Below are 20,000 nucleotides of genomic sequence, written 5' to 3'. Positions count from 1 at the left end.
CTATATATATATGTATATATTATATATATATATATATATATAATATATATATATATAATATATCTAACATATAATATATATATACAAATACACACGAACAGACACATGCACACACACACACGCACCACCACACACACACACACACACACACATATATATATATATATATATATATATATGCCTGTATGTGTTTGTCCCTCACCATGGCTTGACAACCGGTGCTGGTGTGTTTACGTCTCCGTAACTTAGCGGTTCAGCAAAAGAGATAGAATAAGTACTACGCTTGCAAAGAATGAGTCCCGGGGTTAATTTGCTCGACTAAAGGCGGTGCTTCAGCATGGCCGCAGTCAAATGACTGAAACAAATAAAAGAATGAAAGAATATGTGTGTGTGTGTGTGTGTGTGCGTGCGTGTGTACGCGCGCGTGGGTGTGTAGTTATACTTTCATTTTTTACTTGTTACAGTCATTTGATTGAGGCCGCGCTAGAGCACCACCTTTAGTCGAACAAATCGATACCAGAATCTTTTCTTTGAAAGCCTAGTACTTATTCTGCCGAACCGCTAGTTTACAGGGACATAAATATGCGAACATCGGTTGTCAGGTGATGATGGGAGGGACAAAGAGATACACACAAATACACATAAACACACATACGCACACATACATACAGGGGTACATACACATACATTATATATATATATATATATATATATATATATATATATATCACTAACTTCATTCAGTTTTCGTCAGTTGCCACTCACAAGGTTTTGTTCGACCCGAGGCTATAGTAGAAGACATTTGCCTTAGGTGCCACGCATTGGCTTTGACCCCGGAACCATGTGGTTGGAAAGCAAGTTACTTACCATACAGCCACTCCCACATAGACACACAGACACGCTCACACACGCACACACATATAGATAGATAGATAGATAGATAGATAGATAGATAGATAGATAGATAGATAGATAGATAGATAGATAGATAGATAGATAGATAGATAGATAGATATATAGATAGATAGATAGATAGATAGATAGATAGATAGATAGATAGATAGATAGATAGATAGATAGATAGATTGATATAGATATAGTTATAGATATTATTATGCAGTTATATATATATATACATATATATACATATAAACACACATTTATATACACATATGCATATATATGCGTGTGTGTGAGTGTACAAACTATATGTTTCTATTAATATTATTTACAAATTTACATATATATATATAATATATATTATATATATATATGCGCATACATACGAATATATACCAATATATATCAACATACATCAATATATATATATATATATATATATATATAATAATATATGCATACATACAGACATGCCTATACACATACACCACACCACCATATATATATATATATATATATGTACCCACGACTATATATCAAATATATATATTTATAAATACTTACCTTAATACACAACATATATATTATTACACACAGAAAAACACACACGCACACGCATATATATTTATATATATATTATATATATATATATATATATATATATATATATATATATATATTATAATATATATATATGTATGTATGTATGTATGTATGTATGTATGTGTAAACAATCAACGCGAATATGAGACGGTTACTATGTGACAGTTTGCAGCAATCGTCATCATCATGATCATCAACTATACATATACATATATGTAATGATGATGATGCCGATGACTGCCTCATCTTTTCAGCTGTTAGAGTCTGATATTCACTTTGGTTGTTTTGGATTACTTTCATTCTTGCATGTGCGCTGATATGACTTCTCATGCCAGACATCAATTGCCATAGGACCTTATTAAACGCAAGGCGGATCAAGAAACTGAAATACGTCATTGGATTTGAGTGTACAACTCTACTCTCTCTCTCTCTCTCTCTCTCTCTCTCTCTCTCTCTCTCTCTCTCTCACTCTCCTTCTGTCGCCATGGTACATTCTAGTGACAAACACAGCAACGTGACTGACGTTATTTTGACAGCAAGTTTTATGTCAAAGTATCTTCTTCCTAGAATAGCATCCTACATGAACCCCCACCTACAGCTGAAAAATTCTATTTGAAATATAGATGTAATCCTGACAGATATTACTGTTCCTGCTCAAAGTGAACCTGCGAATAATGCTAATTAGCGAGTGGCTTCGCGCTCCCCAAAAATCCGAGACAGCATAACTGGTACCTCACTCTTGGATACAGTTTAATGTAATAGTTATCGCTTCTTAAACGCAGATATTCCGTTAGAACAAACAATTGTGATCCCCTTCGGTCATGAATGACCATGGGATTGCACCTAGAAAGGTACCCTCTGAGGCACAAGTCTGGGCAAGGTTGTTTATGGAAGACCAGCAGTCACCCACGCACACCCAACCTCCCCTCTTCATGCCATCGATGTTATCCAAGGGAAAAGCAAAAATACGGTCGATTTTTCCTCAGTGTGAAATTTTCTGTTTTTTTTTCGAGTGTATTCAACGCATCTCACCTCCAAAGATTTGGCTACTATTTCAAGCACGCCCTGCTACTACGTAACAACTATTTGCAATAAAGGACCCGAAATACCTGTCACGTGGTAGTAGGGCGTGCAAGAAATAGCAGCCAAAGCTTTCCAAAACTCTGTTGCTAGGAAACTCAGAGTTTCTCCGTGACCCAAGTATAAATAAATATGGACTCTAGAAAAACTAATCATGAAAATATATTTTTATTATAACTAAAAGCTGACATTAATGTATATGTGTGTATATATATGCGTATGCATATATGTATGTGTATCCATGTATTTATGCATATGTGTGTGCAGGTGTATTATGTGTATATGTATTTAAACATTGATTGACAGTGATATTTTCCTCTGATAAACTAAGTAAATTTGCATTTTTTACTTGTTATTTATTAAGAATAATGTTTATATTAGTACGCATAAATAGATTATAATAATTCTTAAATATAATTATATATCTTTTTGAATAATTATTATATATATTATATATATATATATATATATATAATAATATAAATATTTCTCGTAGACCCTATAATATTGCATATATGTTATCATATTATGTTCTTTCGAACTTGTATACACATAATAATTATAGAATAGAAAAACTATTGGTTTACTCTAATTTATTTCCTTCTGTAAAACTAAGTAAAATTCTGGTACTTTATTTATTTATATATTATTATCATTTTTATGTAAGAAATAGAATAGTTTATAATAATCGTAACTTTATACATTTCTTTAACATCGGCGTATGGAGTAGAAACTTCTGAATTAATGGCTTGTTGATTAAAAGTGTTTTTAATGAATTTAGTGCCTGGATAAAATATATTGGGTTGTCCGGAAAGTTCGTGCCGATTAATAGTAGCTTACCTTTTGACTTATTTTAGAACATGGTTGAGTCCATAAAATAGGATTTGACTACACCTCCATTTAGAGCACAGTTCAAGCTATCTTTTCGTGGAAGAAGATTTATGTTCCTATAACCTGTGTTAAATCTGTAACCCGTTAAAATGGAAGATAAGAAAGTTCATTTTCGGCACTTGATGCTTTGGGAACCAGACAAAAATTGCTGCAGCTCGGCTGGGATGTGTTACCCCACCCTCCATATTCACCAGATATTGTTCCTTCGGATTTCCTCTTATTCAGGTCTCTGCAGAATAGTGTTAATGGTAAAAATTTCAATTCCTTGGATGACGTAAAAAAATACCTTGATGAATTCTTTGCCATGAAACCACCTCAATTCTGGGAAGAGGGTATTTTCAAGTTAAAGGAAAGATGGAGACGCATTGTGCAACAAAATGGTTCATATTTGGTTGATTAAAAATGTAACGGCATGTATTTATTGACCTTTTTCTTTCCTTTAAAAATCGGCACGAACTTTCCGGACAACCCAATATATCCTTATTTATTTTTTCATAATAGTAAATAGAATTTTAAATAAAATATATTTTTTATTCTACCATAAATTCTTAACATATTATATAGATTTTATTATATAATAAAAATGGGCAGTGAGTATTTTAGATGAAAATATCTTTAGATTAGTATTATTAAAGATGCATAAGAACATTCTATGACCGTTGTAATAGGTTTGTTTATTTATTTTATCTATTTGAATTTTGTTTCTGTTTTTATTATATTTACTGTGTTTTTAAATTATTAACACTCATGCTTGTTAATAGGTATATTTGAAACCAGTCTGTTTTATGATTTAGCAGTCCTTGCATGAATTTCTTGTCTGTTATTTAGACAAATATTTCCTTGACGAGACACATATGCATAAATGTGAATATTTATAAATTCAGTACTGGATATGAATCGAAACAATTTGTAAGATATATATATTTGTTTTAATTATTTGTCGTATTATATTATACTTTTTATAGTATAATTATGTTATATTATGATATTCATAAATTAATATGTGAATTGTATATTCCTATTTCTTTTAATATATTTATATATATATTGAAATTATACCATTTTAAGTTTTATATATATATATATATATATATATATATATACGCACACACAAACATACACACACATACATATACATACATAATACATATATATATATATATGTATGTATGTACATATATATTTACATATGTGTGTATACATATGTATATATATATCATATATATATATATATATATATATATAATATATATTTGTTGTGCAAGATTTTTTATGTGAACTCCTATGTTGAAACAGATGTTTTATTTCGGAATAAAATATATAGTAAAAATAAAATACACACTAACTAAACATAGACGCACATAGAGATATACGCATGCGCAAATGAAGACACATACAATAGAAATACAAAATAGCCGACGGTTGTAAGAAGAGAGACACACAAATAAGAAGAAGAAAGCAAGGACACTGATGCGGTCACAGGAGTGTGACGAAAGAACTCTGGCCGAAATAAGATTAAGTTTAACGTAAAAAATAAATAACACTGAAGTAAAGTAACACCAAATATATAGTGCGTGTGTTTTTATTGGCTAAACTGGCAAAATGACCATTCCGAAATACAACAATATATATATATAGCAGGCAACTAGCGGTGGTTATTAATACTCTCTGTGTTCACTTCTGCAAAGAATATTAGGTTTCTGTTTTGACAAATTGTAAATGTATGCCCTTGTTTAGTTGACTTTGTAAATTGTAAATGTCTTCCCTTGTTTAGTTGACTTTGTCTTCTTTTCCCGTTGTACCTCCACATATTGCGTTGTCCAAGAAGAACATTTCTAGTTCCTCTGGTACGCGTATTGAGATGAATGTATACACACCTGAAATGAAAAATATATCCATAAACAGATCTTTTATATTAACTCCGCCAACCATATGAAAACGTCCAAATGTTCTGAAATCCACTGTAAAATATTTTCAAAATGAATGAAGATTCCATCTGAGACTCTCTGTTTTGTTACTGCTTGTTGTTCATACATTTAACTGCTATATTAAGCAAGACTGCAGTCGTATACAAATTTCAATTGGAAGACAATCAGATAACTTAAATAACTTTGGGGTATTGACTACTAAACGTTGTAAGCTACCGATGAGAAATAGTACATAAACTTACCAAAAAAGCTGCGACATTCATATGAAATATTAGGCACTATGTATTTAATATGCTGTCACAGTTTCAGTTATAATGTTCCCAACTAGATACTAACGCAACCACAAGAACTCCGACAGACAAATGATAAAATTTCACTAATGATGGCTGCATTTTGAATACAGCACCTATAATCTAATACCTTGACAAATAATGAATGGATTTAGGTTATACCACCCATAATCTATGAAATACTATATTTACTACGAAGAGTAATGACTCTTTAGGATACTGCCACCCCAATTTGATAGAGTAAAAGTATAAATACTACGAAACAGAAGAGTAAAACGTGTATTATAAGATACAGTTTTTTATTTGTTCCTTCTCGAGCCACGCCTGGCTCATTAGGACCGGTTTCCCGGTTTCTTTGGCGTATAGGTTTTCCACCTGGATATTTTACGCCGGTCCGTTGCAGTGAGCTGCAAGATGCAGGAGGAAAGAGTGAGAGAAAGTCGTGGCGAAAGAGTCAGCAGAAATTCGCCATTACTTTCTGCCGGAGCCGCGTGGAGCCTAGGGGTTTCGCTCATAAACACACACATCACTTGGTCTGAGATTCGAACCCGCGATTCCTCAACCGCGAGTCCGCTGCTCTAAACACTAGGCCATGTACCTCCACATAAGATACAGTACTATGACAAAACTATGTTTTAAAGTACAATGGAAAACTAATGTGAATAGCTAGGAAGTACGTAAAAGTTGTTTTCTCTCTGCTAAACAGAGGCTAATACCATGACAAACCGATGGTAAGACATGCTTCTAGATGACAGACATGTGAAAAACTTAAGAGTGAGAACACTATATTACATCGATCCCTGTGCTTCACAAATATTCTATTTATTTATCGAAAATACGAAGAAGAAATGTAAAGAAGGTCGCGGAGGCATTTGAACTAAGAATCTACGTTTTTACAGTTGTAACAGTTACAACTGAGAATTTTGTCTAACTTTTAATGATGCTGACATATACTAATGAAAAAGATATATTTTTATAATAGTAATAATATTACTGATAACGATGGCAATGAGTTAAAATAGTTATTGTGGTGTGCAATCAATTTTAATGCGCTCTTCATTACTTTATATGAAGGAAAAAAAAACAGACAGCTGTCTCAACATGTAGTTTTCGAAATCATTGAAACAAACCAAGTCATTAAATCGAAGACAGAAAAATGTTGAAATAAAATTAAGACCAGAAACAAAATTTATAGTCAAACTAAAAAATAATTACTTTGATAATAAAAAAAAAACATTACCTGTGTGTATGTTCTTGTACATATATAACTGTGTGTGTCTATGTATGCATACATATATTTATGCATTGTACCATAAAAATTATCATATATATATAAACATACTCATATATGCAGAGATACACACATACGCACACATACATATAGACTTATATATATTTGTATGTATATGTTTGTGTGTACACGTATGTATATATTATATATATATATATATATAATATATATATATATTGTGTGTGTGTGTGTGTGTAGACATTTGTATGTATGTGTGTACATATATATATGTATGCATATTATATATATATATATATAGATAGATAGATAGATAGATAGATACATACATACATACATACATACATACATACATACATACATACATACATACATACATACATACATACATGCATACATACATAAAAGCATACATACATATATATATGTATGTATGTATGTATATATTCTTGTTTTCAAACAAAACAGAAGTTGAAAGTATTAAACACGTGATATATATTACTGATTTAAAATCAATTTTTTTCCTTTGTTGTTGCTCAAGTTTCACACCGTGTGATCTTCAAGCAAGAACGATGTCTATTTGTGTCCCGGCACACTATGTATACGTTGTAATAGTTTAATTATTTTATTCGCTGGTAAAGATACCCTTCTCAACAATTGCTTTTAATCTTATTTTGCTACGTCGTATATTGCTTTATTTATTTGAAAGCATTGTCTGTGTGTATTAGGTTTTGTTCTTTGGTTTCCAATATCTTTTGGTTTTCTTGATTATTATTAGGTCATTGACTATAGTTATCATTGTGTCATTTGCTAATTTATTTGCACCACATTATATGGTCATGTTTGTTGCGGTTTATTGATATGTCATTTTGATATTTTACATTTTGTTTGTGAACTGTGATTCGATTGATTCCATGCAGCTATAAATCTGATATCCTGGTATTTCTGATTTGGGTTTGAATATTCTATGTCCTTTTACATTTGTTTCCTTGGTTGATAGTGATAGTGTTTCGAATATTCTCTTGTCCCCACCTCGTTTCCTTTAATGTTCTCTTGATGTTCTTCATATTCAGAATATTAAAATCTAAGGTGGTGAGGTGGCAGAACCGTTAGCACGCTGGGAAAAATATTTAGCGACATTTCGTCCGTCCTTAAATTCTGAGTTCGAATTCCGCGGAGGTCAAATTGCCTTTTATCCTTTCGGAATCTATAAAATAAATACCAGTTGAAAGCTGGGGTCGATATAATCGATTTACCCGCACCCTCAGAATTGCTGACATTGTGCCAAAATGCGAAACCACCTTATTAAGTTGGTTCTAATTTTGTTATATTGTTTGGTGTTTATAACATTTTCTCTATGTTTTCAAATTTATACCGGTGCAACATGCATCAATTAAACAGTTACAAAATAATAAACTATTTTTGCAAAATAATTTATTCGGCATGTAAAACATTTAATCAAGATAAGTAACAACCGAATGTAGACAAATTAAGTAGATAAGAAAGTCGGTCGCTAGTTGCCAATCAGCCATAACTTAATGCGAGAAACTGTTTCGGAAAAGTAATTTTAATCATAATTATCATGAACACATATAAGTAAATTGTAAAACAGAAGTGAATCAGAATTAGATATGCAGGCTATAATAATGAGAAGAAGCATTGAAGCGAATCTCTATAAAAAGGAAGATTCAAAAACAACCAAACGACACATGTACATGGATAACAGCTAAATCATAGTGAAAACAATGAATAAGAAAATAATACTACGAAATCTCTAATAAAATGAAAGCAACAAAACTGCATTAGAAACACCTTCCCATCCATAAAAGAAAACAATAGCTATAGAGCACGACTTGGGAAAGAACCAACAAGATTGATGCTCAAAAAAACTACGACTGAAGGAGCGAACCAGCTCTAGTCTATATCAAAATACGCACGAACAAATAGTAAAAAATGTTGTCGATTAAAAATCGCAGTGGTGGGAAATGTCTCGAGGAACATAATTTCAGTATATATACACATACACATAAACATGTATAAAGATATATATATATATATATATATATTATATATATATATATATATATATATATATATATATATATATATATATATATATATATATATATATATATATATATATATATATATATATAGATATATATATATATAGATATATATATATATATGCGGATGTGTGTGTGTGTGAATATATATATATATAAATGTATATAGATGTCTGCGTGTGTGTGTCTATATATACATATATATGAATGCATATATATATATATAATATATATATATATATGCGGATGTGTGTGTGTGTGAATATATATATATATAGATATATATATATATATATATATATATATATATAATATATATATATATTTGTGTCTGATTTGATCTTGTTTCAACTCATGAAACGTGGCCATGCTGCGGCTCCACCATTTGGTGTTGCTACATAATTTTACTTCATTAATTCTTTTTAGAAATTGACGTTAACACACACACACACACACCCATATATATATATATATATATATATATATATATATATATATATATATATATATGCGGAGTGTGTGTGTGTGAATATATATATATATATATATATATATATATATATATATATAAATGTATATAGATGTCTGCGTGTGTGTGTCTATATATACATATATATGAATGCATATATATATATATATATATATATATCTGTGTGTATGTGCGCGTAAGTGTGTGTGTGTGTGTGTATGCCTGTACGTAGATAGATATAGACAGACGGATAGATATAGAGGTAAGTAAATTTTATTGCTTCTTTGCCGTTTAATAAAGTGTTGCGCTTGTTTAGTTATCAAAATTCCTGCATATTTACACATTTTTCTTTTCCTTTCTTCTGTAAAGTTGCAAATTCTAATAACTGTTTCCAGTTTGTGCGATAATTAATGTAACGAGGTTGGTGGAGAACAACATTAATAGTGATTATAGATTTTATAGCGAGTCTTGTTTTGTCTTCCATGTAATATTTGTTTATTTTGACCTCAACAGAAGATTAATATTCTTTCCTGTATGTAATTCTGTTGGGAGTTTTTTGTTCAAAGATTGTATAATTACTACACTGCTCATATGTGTGTATGTATGTGTATGTATGTGTATGTATGTATGCATGTATGTATATGCGTATGTATGTGTATGTGTGTTTCTGTGCGAGTATGTTTATATTTTCAGTCGACAAAAAGTTAGAAACTGCTTTAAGAACTGAATTTTATTTGAGTACACTGAACCACACTTTCATGTCTTGAATTACTCCAGTATTTAGATACCGATTAAGAAATAACAGTAAGAATATACTTTTATATATATTTATGTACGAATGTATGTACACACACACACACACACACACACACACACACATATATATATATATATATATATATATATATATCGCCATGATAGATCGTTAGCCATTACACACATTTTTTTCTCTCCTTGTTTCTCTCTTGTTTCTTCCTGTGTTCCTTTCTGTAGAAGAGCGTAGGCTCGAAACGTAAAAGACGTTTTCAATTCCTGAGCGTTATACTAATACATCTGTTTGTTTTCTACACTACCTGTCTTTGTCTTTTGTTTTTTTCGTGAATTCTCCCCCTATAGATATATATATACATACAGGCTGCGACGGCTAAATTGTTGTCATTGATTTTGTCGACTATACAAATACAGTATGATAGGGTCAACTGGGCAACGTATGTGAGAAAAATAGCACCATGGCGCATTTCACTCCGCCAGAAATTTGGAAACGAACTGTTGTACTGCTTGGCATTCGCACAAAAAGTTCCAATACGAATATTTCAGATTGTTTGGGTGTCAATCTGACGACATGTACCGAGATTGATAAAATTCAGACACCCAGTCAACATCATGGTGTTTGGCATGATCACTAGTAATGGCGACGTTATGCCTCCATTCATCTTCTCATACGTCCTCAGACTCGACACGGACGCCTACATCAAGTGCCTGGAGAAGATAGTGCTGTCCTGGGTCAAGAGAGTGGCTGCTGTAAAACCCTATGTCTGGCAACAGGACTCTGCACCATGCCATACAAACAAGAGAACCCAGTCATGTCTGTCAGACTATTTGTGTAACCACATTACCCCTAACATCTGCCCACCTAACTCCTCAGACTGCAACTCCCTTGATTATTATGTATGGCACGCAGTTCATTGAGATACCAACAAAACTCCTTGTAGTATCAATAATGAACTGAAGGCAAGAATTATGACAGCATTCACCAACTTAAACAAGAAGAGCCTCCAGAAGAGTTGCAGGAGGTTCCGAAGTCGTCTGGAGGCCGTTGTTGAAGCCAATAACAATTTTATTGAATAAATTTACTCTTTAGTATTTCGAGGTATTATTAGGTAATTTTGATAAAAATATTTTTTTTAAATTAGAAGTCATTGTTATATTCATTTTTGCGTAATTTAGATGACAGTTTATTCACCGCCCCTTGTATACACACATACACACACACACACACACACACATATATATATATATATATGTATATATATATATATATGTGTGTGTATATATATATATATATATATATATATATATATATATATATATATACACTGCATGTCATATTATTAGGTAGGTCTGTTTCTTCGAAATAAAAGAGTATTTATTTGTTTGAATCCAGATTTGTTTTCACTGAATGATGGCAACATCTGCCTGCGCATACCGTAAGAAAATAAATTGGATCCGTGCAGATGTAAACAAACGGTACCCATTTTCGTGAAACACCAACAATTTTACCGTCTTATAATATTAGGCAAGTACCAAATAAAAGTATTATTATAGGTCAAAAATGTGATTTACCATTAATCGAGAAGTTCACTGTCACCTCAGAGCTTGGAAAAACAAAGCGACATTGGAAATATTAGAGATCCTGAGAAGAGATCATCGAACTGTGAAGAAATTTGTGGAGTCCTCTGCTGTCCGTTCGAGGGCTGACAAGGGTAAATTGAGGGTTGTTTCCAGGCGTTCTCTGTCACGTATAACGAGGGAAGTTGCGAAGAACACGTGTCTGACCAGTCGAGAAGTATTTAAACATTGTTGTAGGGATGACATTTCGAAATCTCCCAGGTGTCGCGTCCTAAACCTGGTAGCCAAGAACGAAAAACCTGTTCATAAACAAAATAGTCAAATGGACAGAAGAGCACATGAAGATAGATTTTTTCAAAAGTCCACTTTACTAACGAATGCCGTGTTACACTAGACAGACCAGATGGTTGGAGTAAAGGATGAGTTGCAATAAGCGGAAATCATCCTCATCGTTTGAGACACCAACAAAGGTGAGGCGGAGTCATGATTTGGGCTGGCATCATTGGAGACAAGTTGGTTGGTCCTTGGAAAGTTCCAGACGGAATTAAGATGACACCTAATGCCTAAGTTGCCTTTTTAGTTGACCGTTTTGAGACATGGTTGAAGAAGCAGAAAGTTTCAGTAAAGAGAACGCTGGTGTTCATGCAAGATAATGCACCCTACCATGCAGCTAAGAAATCTCTGCAATACCTACAGCAATTAGGCTTCTCTGGGCACCGTTTGATGTAGTGGTCAACGTGTCCGTTCGACTTGAATCCAACAGAAAATATAAGGTGTGTTCTGAAAAGGAAGATCTATATAAAGATGGACGGCTGTTTTCAACGAAAGATGCGCTCTGGAAAGCTATTGTGGATGCTACTGACAGTATTAGACCAGATGAAATGGTTACATTGACAAATTCAATGGATAATCGTGTCAGGGACGTTCTCTCAAGCGGAGGATCATACATCCATCATTAAGAAATTTACTACGTCTCATTTCTTGCATTATTTCCATTCAAACATATTATTTGTTCCTTATAAAGTCCATTATGCTTATATTTGTTGTTAAAAATTAATTGTCGCATTCAATAAATGTTTGTTCTTGCATAATTAGGATTTTTATAAGACCCACCTTATAATTTAGGACGGTAAAAATTATGCCTATTAACAAAAATGGTTGTTGTTTACGTATGGGTGGGTCAGATTTTATGTTGATGCAGTACATGCAGATAGGTGTTATCATCATGCAGGGGGAAAATATCTAGATTCGAACGAAGAAATACTCTGTTATTGCGAAAGAACTGAGCTGCCTAATAATTTGACACACAGTATATATATATATATATATATAGTTAATCCAAACAAGAAAACACAGAAAACAAACAGCAACGCGAAGACGTGGAACAATTAAAGTATTATTTGACGCTCAGGAAAGAAGGGAAGGAGGGTTTAACGTTTCGAGCGGAGCTCTTCGTCGGAAACAAGGAGAAGGAAAGATCCCAAGAAGGGAAGACAGAGGAAAAAATAGTTTTGCTGGTATATATATATATATATATATATATATATATATATATATATATATATATATATAAACCGTTTTTGAAATGCTTCCACCACAAATGACAGTATCAACAGGAGCTTAGAATAACACACACGCAAATATTGAAAACGATATATTCAAAACAGGTCTCTTCACATGAATTTGTTCAGAACAATTCCAATCACTACTATTATAATCACAACAGGTCACTTGACCATTTAAGAGGATTCCATCAACATCCTGCTACTGTCATACCTCTCTCCTGCATTTTTATTATTCTTTCTCTTCTTCGCGTTTGTGTGTGAATGTGTCAAAGAAAAGAACTGAATTTTAGAATAATTTATGTTTTATGAACAGCTTGGAATACTATTCTTACCACACAAATATTCTACCTGACTCTTCAGGTAATGTGGAGTGCGTTATGTTATTTCATATTTGTTTATTGATTCTTAAAATTAAAATAAACGCTGATGTTACGTTCCAGTAATTATTTATTTGATTTGCCAGACATGTGTTTTCACTGTATGTTGAATTTGTAGTGCTTCTGAATCTGTGTACTCGAATTAACGGTTTCGTGTGTGTGTGTGTGTGTGTGTGTGTGTGTGTGTGTGTGTGTGTGTGTGTGTGTGTGTGTGTGTGTGTGTGTGCTTGTGTGTGTGTGAGCATGTGCGTCTCTGATGAAACGTATATGTTTGCGTCTGATGAAGCTATATGAATGATTATGTTGGAATTTACTATAGAAGAGAAAGAAAGATATTCCCTTTGTTGATACTTGAGATAACACATCACTGTTGTAAAGTGTGATTCAAGTTTATTGGATTACAGTGTATTAATTTATTTGGAAAGAGCTCATGGAAACGTTTCACGAGAGAGGCCATTCTGATGTCAGAACAATAGAGGCGCGAAATATTATTTCAAGATGTAATAATAAAATGTTTTGTTCGGATTTTATGTTACAGCTTTTGTGGCATTAAAGAGATATTATCTCATATCTAGAGACGAAGTAGTAAATTCTGTGTATTTACTTAGTGCCCTGCTTTCGGTTTTGGCGAAGACGTATTTTCTTAGACCTATTCGAGGTCAATGTAGTAGAGCCAACCTGCACCTCCATTTCAAGGAATCCGATACTGATGAGAAGATGAGAGGAAGTTAGAAATAGATCAGAGACCTCATCCTAATACTTTGATATAGTCCGCCCTCCGCTAAAGACACACGCAGTCTAGGTAGTGATGTTAAATATAACTGTAATTGTTTCTCACATATGTACACAGCTGGATATATGAAGGGAGTGTTTCATTATTAAATCGAAAATATATTCAATATATTCCTACATTGTTTCTATTGTATTTCATTTTATGTTTTCTCATTATTGTCCAAAACATTAACTACATACATACGTACATACCTACATGCATACATATATACATACATATATACATACAGCACGGATTAACTACAATAGTCCATTCTTTTAAATTTATTATTTTATATATATATTCTTGTTTTCTTCTAGATACATTAAATTATCCAGTCCCATACTGAACAATGTTGCAGTTATTGGATGTATACTAGTCTATCTTGCCCTCATGCTACTTGGTTTTGACGAGAAGACGATGCGACGAGATCATTATCCATTTGTTTGCACTGTAAGTAACAGCTATGTATTAATGCATTTACTGTAATACGAACAAATGTGTACACACACAGAAAAACACATATATATGCATGTATATATATGTGTGTGTGTATGTATGTGTGTATATATATATATATATATATATATATATATATATATATATATATCAAGTATTATTACCATTATGTATGCATGAGTGCATGGATTGGTGGATGGATATATATTTTTTTTTCCTACCTGACATGATTTATGGTGAATTTTAAGAAGTCTATTATATTTTATGTGACTATATTTGCATATCAAGATATCGTAATGCATAAATATGTGTCTACAGCTGAACTTTATCTTGGTTTCCGCGCTATTTGAGACTGTGTTTCTTGATAATTCTAATTTTGCTATTTAAGAAAATACTGTCATTACATATATATATATATATATAAATATACGCGAGAAAGAAGCAACAAGAATGGATAGGTTTTTAGTACGATCGTTTCATACAAGGACAGGTTTTATTAAAAGTTGCAAAGATTACAGCATATAAACGAGTCCCGTACTCATCAGCTAAAATACATGTAAGTTCTCTAGACATCCTAGTGTTTGAGGCTATACTCATGAAGTAATGTAGATAATTAAACAGATTTCTAAAGTTCATTAAAGTTCTTTAAAGATGATGTACAGTCTTATCACAGAATTTTTAAAAAGTTTTGATAGCATCACAGAGAAGGTGACCTAATCCATATGAATTTCCATAGATATGATGAGGGATTATATACTCACATTATATAATCCCTCATCATATCTATGGAATTCATATGGATTAGGTCACCTTCTCTGTGATGCTATCAAACTTTTTAAAATTCTGTGATAAGACTGTACATCATCTTTAAAGAACTTTAATGAACTTTAGAAATCTGTTTAATTATCTACATTACTTCATGAGTATAGCCTCAAACCTAGGATGTCTAGAGAACTTACATGTATTTTAGCTGATGAGTACGGGACTCGTTTATATGCTGTAATCTTTGCAACTTTTAATAAAACCTGTCCTTGTATGAAACGATCGTACTAAAAACCTATCCATTCTTGTTGCTTCTTTCTCGCTTATAATCACCCCACATTACTGTATTGTTAAATCAGTATAGTTTTTTTTTTTTTGGTGCATCTAAGTTAGGTACCATATTCAAGTAAATTTTTTTAAATTAACTTGAATCTTTATTGCTCTTTGTATATATAAATATATATATACTCTTTTACTCTTTTACTTGTTTCAGTCATTTGACTGCGGCCATGCTGGAGCACCGCCTTTAGTCGAGCAAATCGACCCCCGGGACTTATTCTTTGTAAGCCCAGTACTTATTCTATCGGTCTCTTTTGCCGAACCGCTAAGTGACGGGGACGTAAACACACCAGCATCGGTTGTCAAGCAATGCTAGGGGGACAAACACAGACACACAAACACACATACACACACACACACATATATATATATATATATATATATATATATACATATATACGACAGGCTTCTTTCAGTTTCCGTCTACCAAATCCACTCACAAGGCATTGGTCGGCCCGGGGCTATAGCAGAAGACACTTGCCCAAGATGCCACGCTGTGGGACTGAACCCGGAACCATGTGGTTGGTTAGCAAGCTACTTACCACACAGCCACCCCTGCGCCTATATATATATATATATATATATACATATTCTTATACTGCCAAACTTTATGCAGCATATAAGCAAGCTGCTCTAGCATCAATGTGTTTCATTTGGTAAGAGTTCTGGGGTAGAGAACAATTTTTTGTTTGGCAATATATACTCTGACAGAAAAATACCTATTTGCCTCAATACATGAGTATGAAATATGGAGCCTACTATGAGAGAGACGTGTACTTGACACTTCACACCCAGCTCTTTGCGGGACTTCGCTGAGAAATATTGAGAGTAATAGAAGACGATAGAATCATAAGGAACCGAATATGCTTGGGTTCAATGGCGTATATTATGATATGACGGGAATTTGTAGCATTAAAAAATTTCCGTTGTCGCAGCCATTCGTAATTGGTTTTTGTTATAGGGAGCATGAGAGTTTTTACAGCTAATCTCGAAACGATACAGAATTTTGTTACGTCCAAATGACATAACGGCATAATGGGAGTTTCTGCCTCCAGTTGAAAATTGTGAGGATGGACGACAGAGTGATGATGAATAGGTCTAAGAAACTCTGTTGGATAGTTAACAGCATCGTTAACATCACCCAAAATGTCAGCCCTACTCGCTGGATTTAATCTGAAAACCGTTAAATGATGATGACTTTAATATCCTGCAAATCTTCTTTTAGGGAACCAGTAAAACACATTTATAAACTCGCGCATGGTTTTTATTATTCTATGAGAATCTAAGATAAACATTCGATAACGTTTTTAGAAACGTGTTGATGATTCTTACACATATTTTGATATTAAGACAGTTCCGTCCTCAGTATCAAATGATACCTAACCATTTCCTAGTTGAAGCAAAAAGTGAACAAACTGGGCTGTTGAGACATCTTTATAAAGTTTATCTTTCATATTAATAGAAAAATGAAGGCTTTCCACTCTTTTCCAAATATGGTATACTCCGAGTCTTGTTCGTAACTCATTAGTTGGTGTTACCCTTGACAATGGCTGGAAAAGTTTGCTTCAAATTACCAGAGAATGGGACTGAGGTTTCTCTAATGATGGTAGTGTTACTTCTGGGACATTGAAATATGCTATCACTCTCATAATGACACCTTGGCCTACTTCAGAACCCCTGCTTGTTAAGATCCCTTGCCAATATTACACACAATATTGCCATTGTGCGCAAGGTTGAGTGGCTGTTTAAATGCAGAATGGGCAAGCCTTATGCAAGTTAACATGATTGCAGCAATCTCAGGTGAGCAATCTGCTTGTATATACACATTTTGTTAAAGTAGGTTGATCGAAAATGGCTAGCCTGCTCATCCATAGGATATTACTATTAATCTCGATACAAGTATTTTATCTGTAATTTGTTTTAGTCGATTGACTGTTTCATTTATTAACTATCATTCTTGGTTGCCGAAGGGATTTCTCAACCAATAGTTCTACCTCGCATTCGCAGTGGGAGTCGACGTTGTTTATGATCCTTATCAATTATTAGATGTAAGCGTGTTTGTGTGTGTTTAGTACCGCTAAGCTTTTTTTCCCTATCTTCTACCGTGCCTCCTGATGATGAGTTTCACAGAATGTAACATACTTGGTCTAAACACAAAGTGTAGAGATTATTGCTCTTTACATTCTAGGCTGAAGTGTCTTTTTATTCTTCGTGTCAGGCATAATATCTGAGCGATAATGTGTGGCAAAGACATCATATTTGCACAATTTAAAGAATACACAGGGCAGATTCTATGTTTGTCTTAGCCCTCTAAAGTAAAGTAACCAATACACATCACAATACACATCACAGAGCATAAAGCTTAAAAGAAGAGGCTGATCTTAAATGTAATTACGATTTTATATTTTTTCTCATAGCTACGGAACAATATACATATGAATGACAATGTATGCTCCACTTACGACTGGAGTTAAACAAAATCAAAGCAAACGTATATAATAATAATAATCATGATGTTTCTTCTCGGTCTCTCGCATATACCTCAATAATAATTATGAATACGAAAGAAACATCAACACATGCCCATAGGCGGTTTTCTGTCAAATGGTAAACGCTGTAAAGACGGTCTCATAACAAAACCAATCAAAAAGGAAAGAACGATGGACAGATAACCATGAATACTATGAAATGGTTGATTTATTAATTACACACGCTACTATGCAACACTCCTCCAAAAACATATACGAATAAATTCATACAGTAAATACCCAACAAAATGAACAAAGCCCACAACGTGTGCCATAGATGCTTGATACCCAACAGAAAACTACAACCTGCGCTACACAATACAAAAACTAATACAACACAACATTCAAACCAAACTCCATAACAAAACATACTGATGCAATATAATATCACCCCACACAAAGAAAATCTAGCACCCACCACCTCACCAGCAGAAAGGTGCAACAAATGATGCAATATAAACTATCAGATGTTGCTTGAAACTATCAGATGTCTAAAAATAATAGAGGTGATGACGTTGGTGACGAACGTTACCTCATCTCAGTTTATGAGAGACCGCAGTTTCCGTAGAAACTCTAGTTGTAACCGCTTAAATGAAGTCGGACCTATAAGGGAAGGTCTCCCGTTCGGCAGTGGTTCAGTAAAGATGCAGACTGACCACAACTGTTATCCTACTACATCATAAGCAAATTATTTTTTTTCCTTCTTTCTTCAAATTTTCTTCCGTTTCTCGCCGAGTGTTTTCCGTACAACTAGGGCAGAGAAGCTCATTGTATGCATTCCCAGATTACACACGCAAATTCACTGGTAAATATTGAATTTAAAATATTAATAAATAAATAAATTCATGAATGGAGGTTGTTTTCACAGCGATAATGCTCTTCTCAGTACATGAGCCGTTCCAGTTAACACGATTTTTTGCACTTCCTGTAGGGATGGTAAGCCTGGTATCATTTTCAAATAGGTTTCAGCACCATTTTTCATTCCTTATTATTATTGTTATTATTATTATTATTATTATTATTATTATTGTGTGAGAGAGCAGTGCATGCCATCAAAGTGACACTGGGGTAAAATATACGAAGCCCAGTATACCCATCATGACTACCCGTGTGATAAGGCTTCACTAGGCACATGCATCACAACCATGATGATCTCATATCAAGATAAACAGCATATGACCTTGCAGGTGGGGCCCAGTTAGAGTAACCCATCCCGCTCAAAAGGTCCCTGAATAAGGGTTGTTTAAGGATGTTGAAAGAAACACCCATGTTCCCAGAGGTGAATTATTCAAACCTCAAAGAACCCCTCTCAACACATGGCTATGATGCTCCTCCACTACTTCTGCTCATGATCAGAGATGCACATATCGTCA

At 33.2% G+C, this 20,000-nt stretch overlaps 1 protein-coding gene across 1 annotated transcript in view; it reads left to right on the top strand.

The window, feature by feature from the left end:
- Positions 1-20,000, top strand: part of LOC115218300 — a 1,044,479-nt gene that overhangs the window by 951,121 nt on the left and 73,358 nt on the right. Inside the window, exon 11 of the mRNA XM_036508355.1 lies at positions 14,860-14,992. Within this exon, the coding sequence (XP_036364248.1) occupies positions 14,860-14,992 (133 nt within the window). The remainder of the gene's footprint in view (positions 1-14,859; positions 14,993-20,000) is intronic.

The sequence above is a fragment of the Octopus sinensis genome, linkage group LG13, assembly GCF_006345805.1.
Source record: "Octopus sinensis linkage group LG13, ASM634580v1, whole genome shotgun sequence".
NCBI classification, from domain to species: domain Eukaryota; kingdom Metazoa; phylum Mollusca; class Cephalopoda; order Octopoda; family Octopodidae; genus Octopus; species Octopus sinensis.
This window is presented reverse-complemented; position numbering and strand designations above follow the sequence as displayed.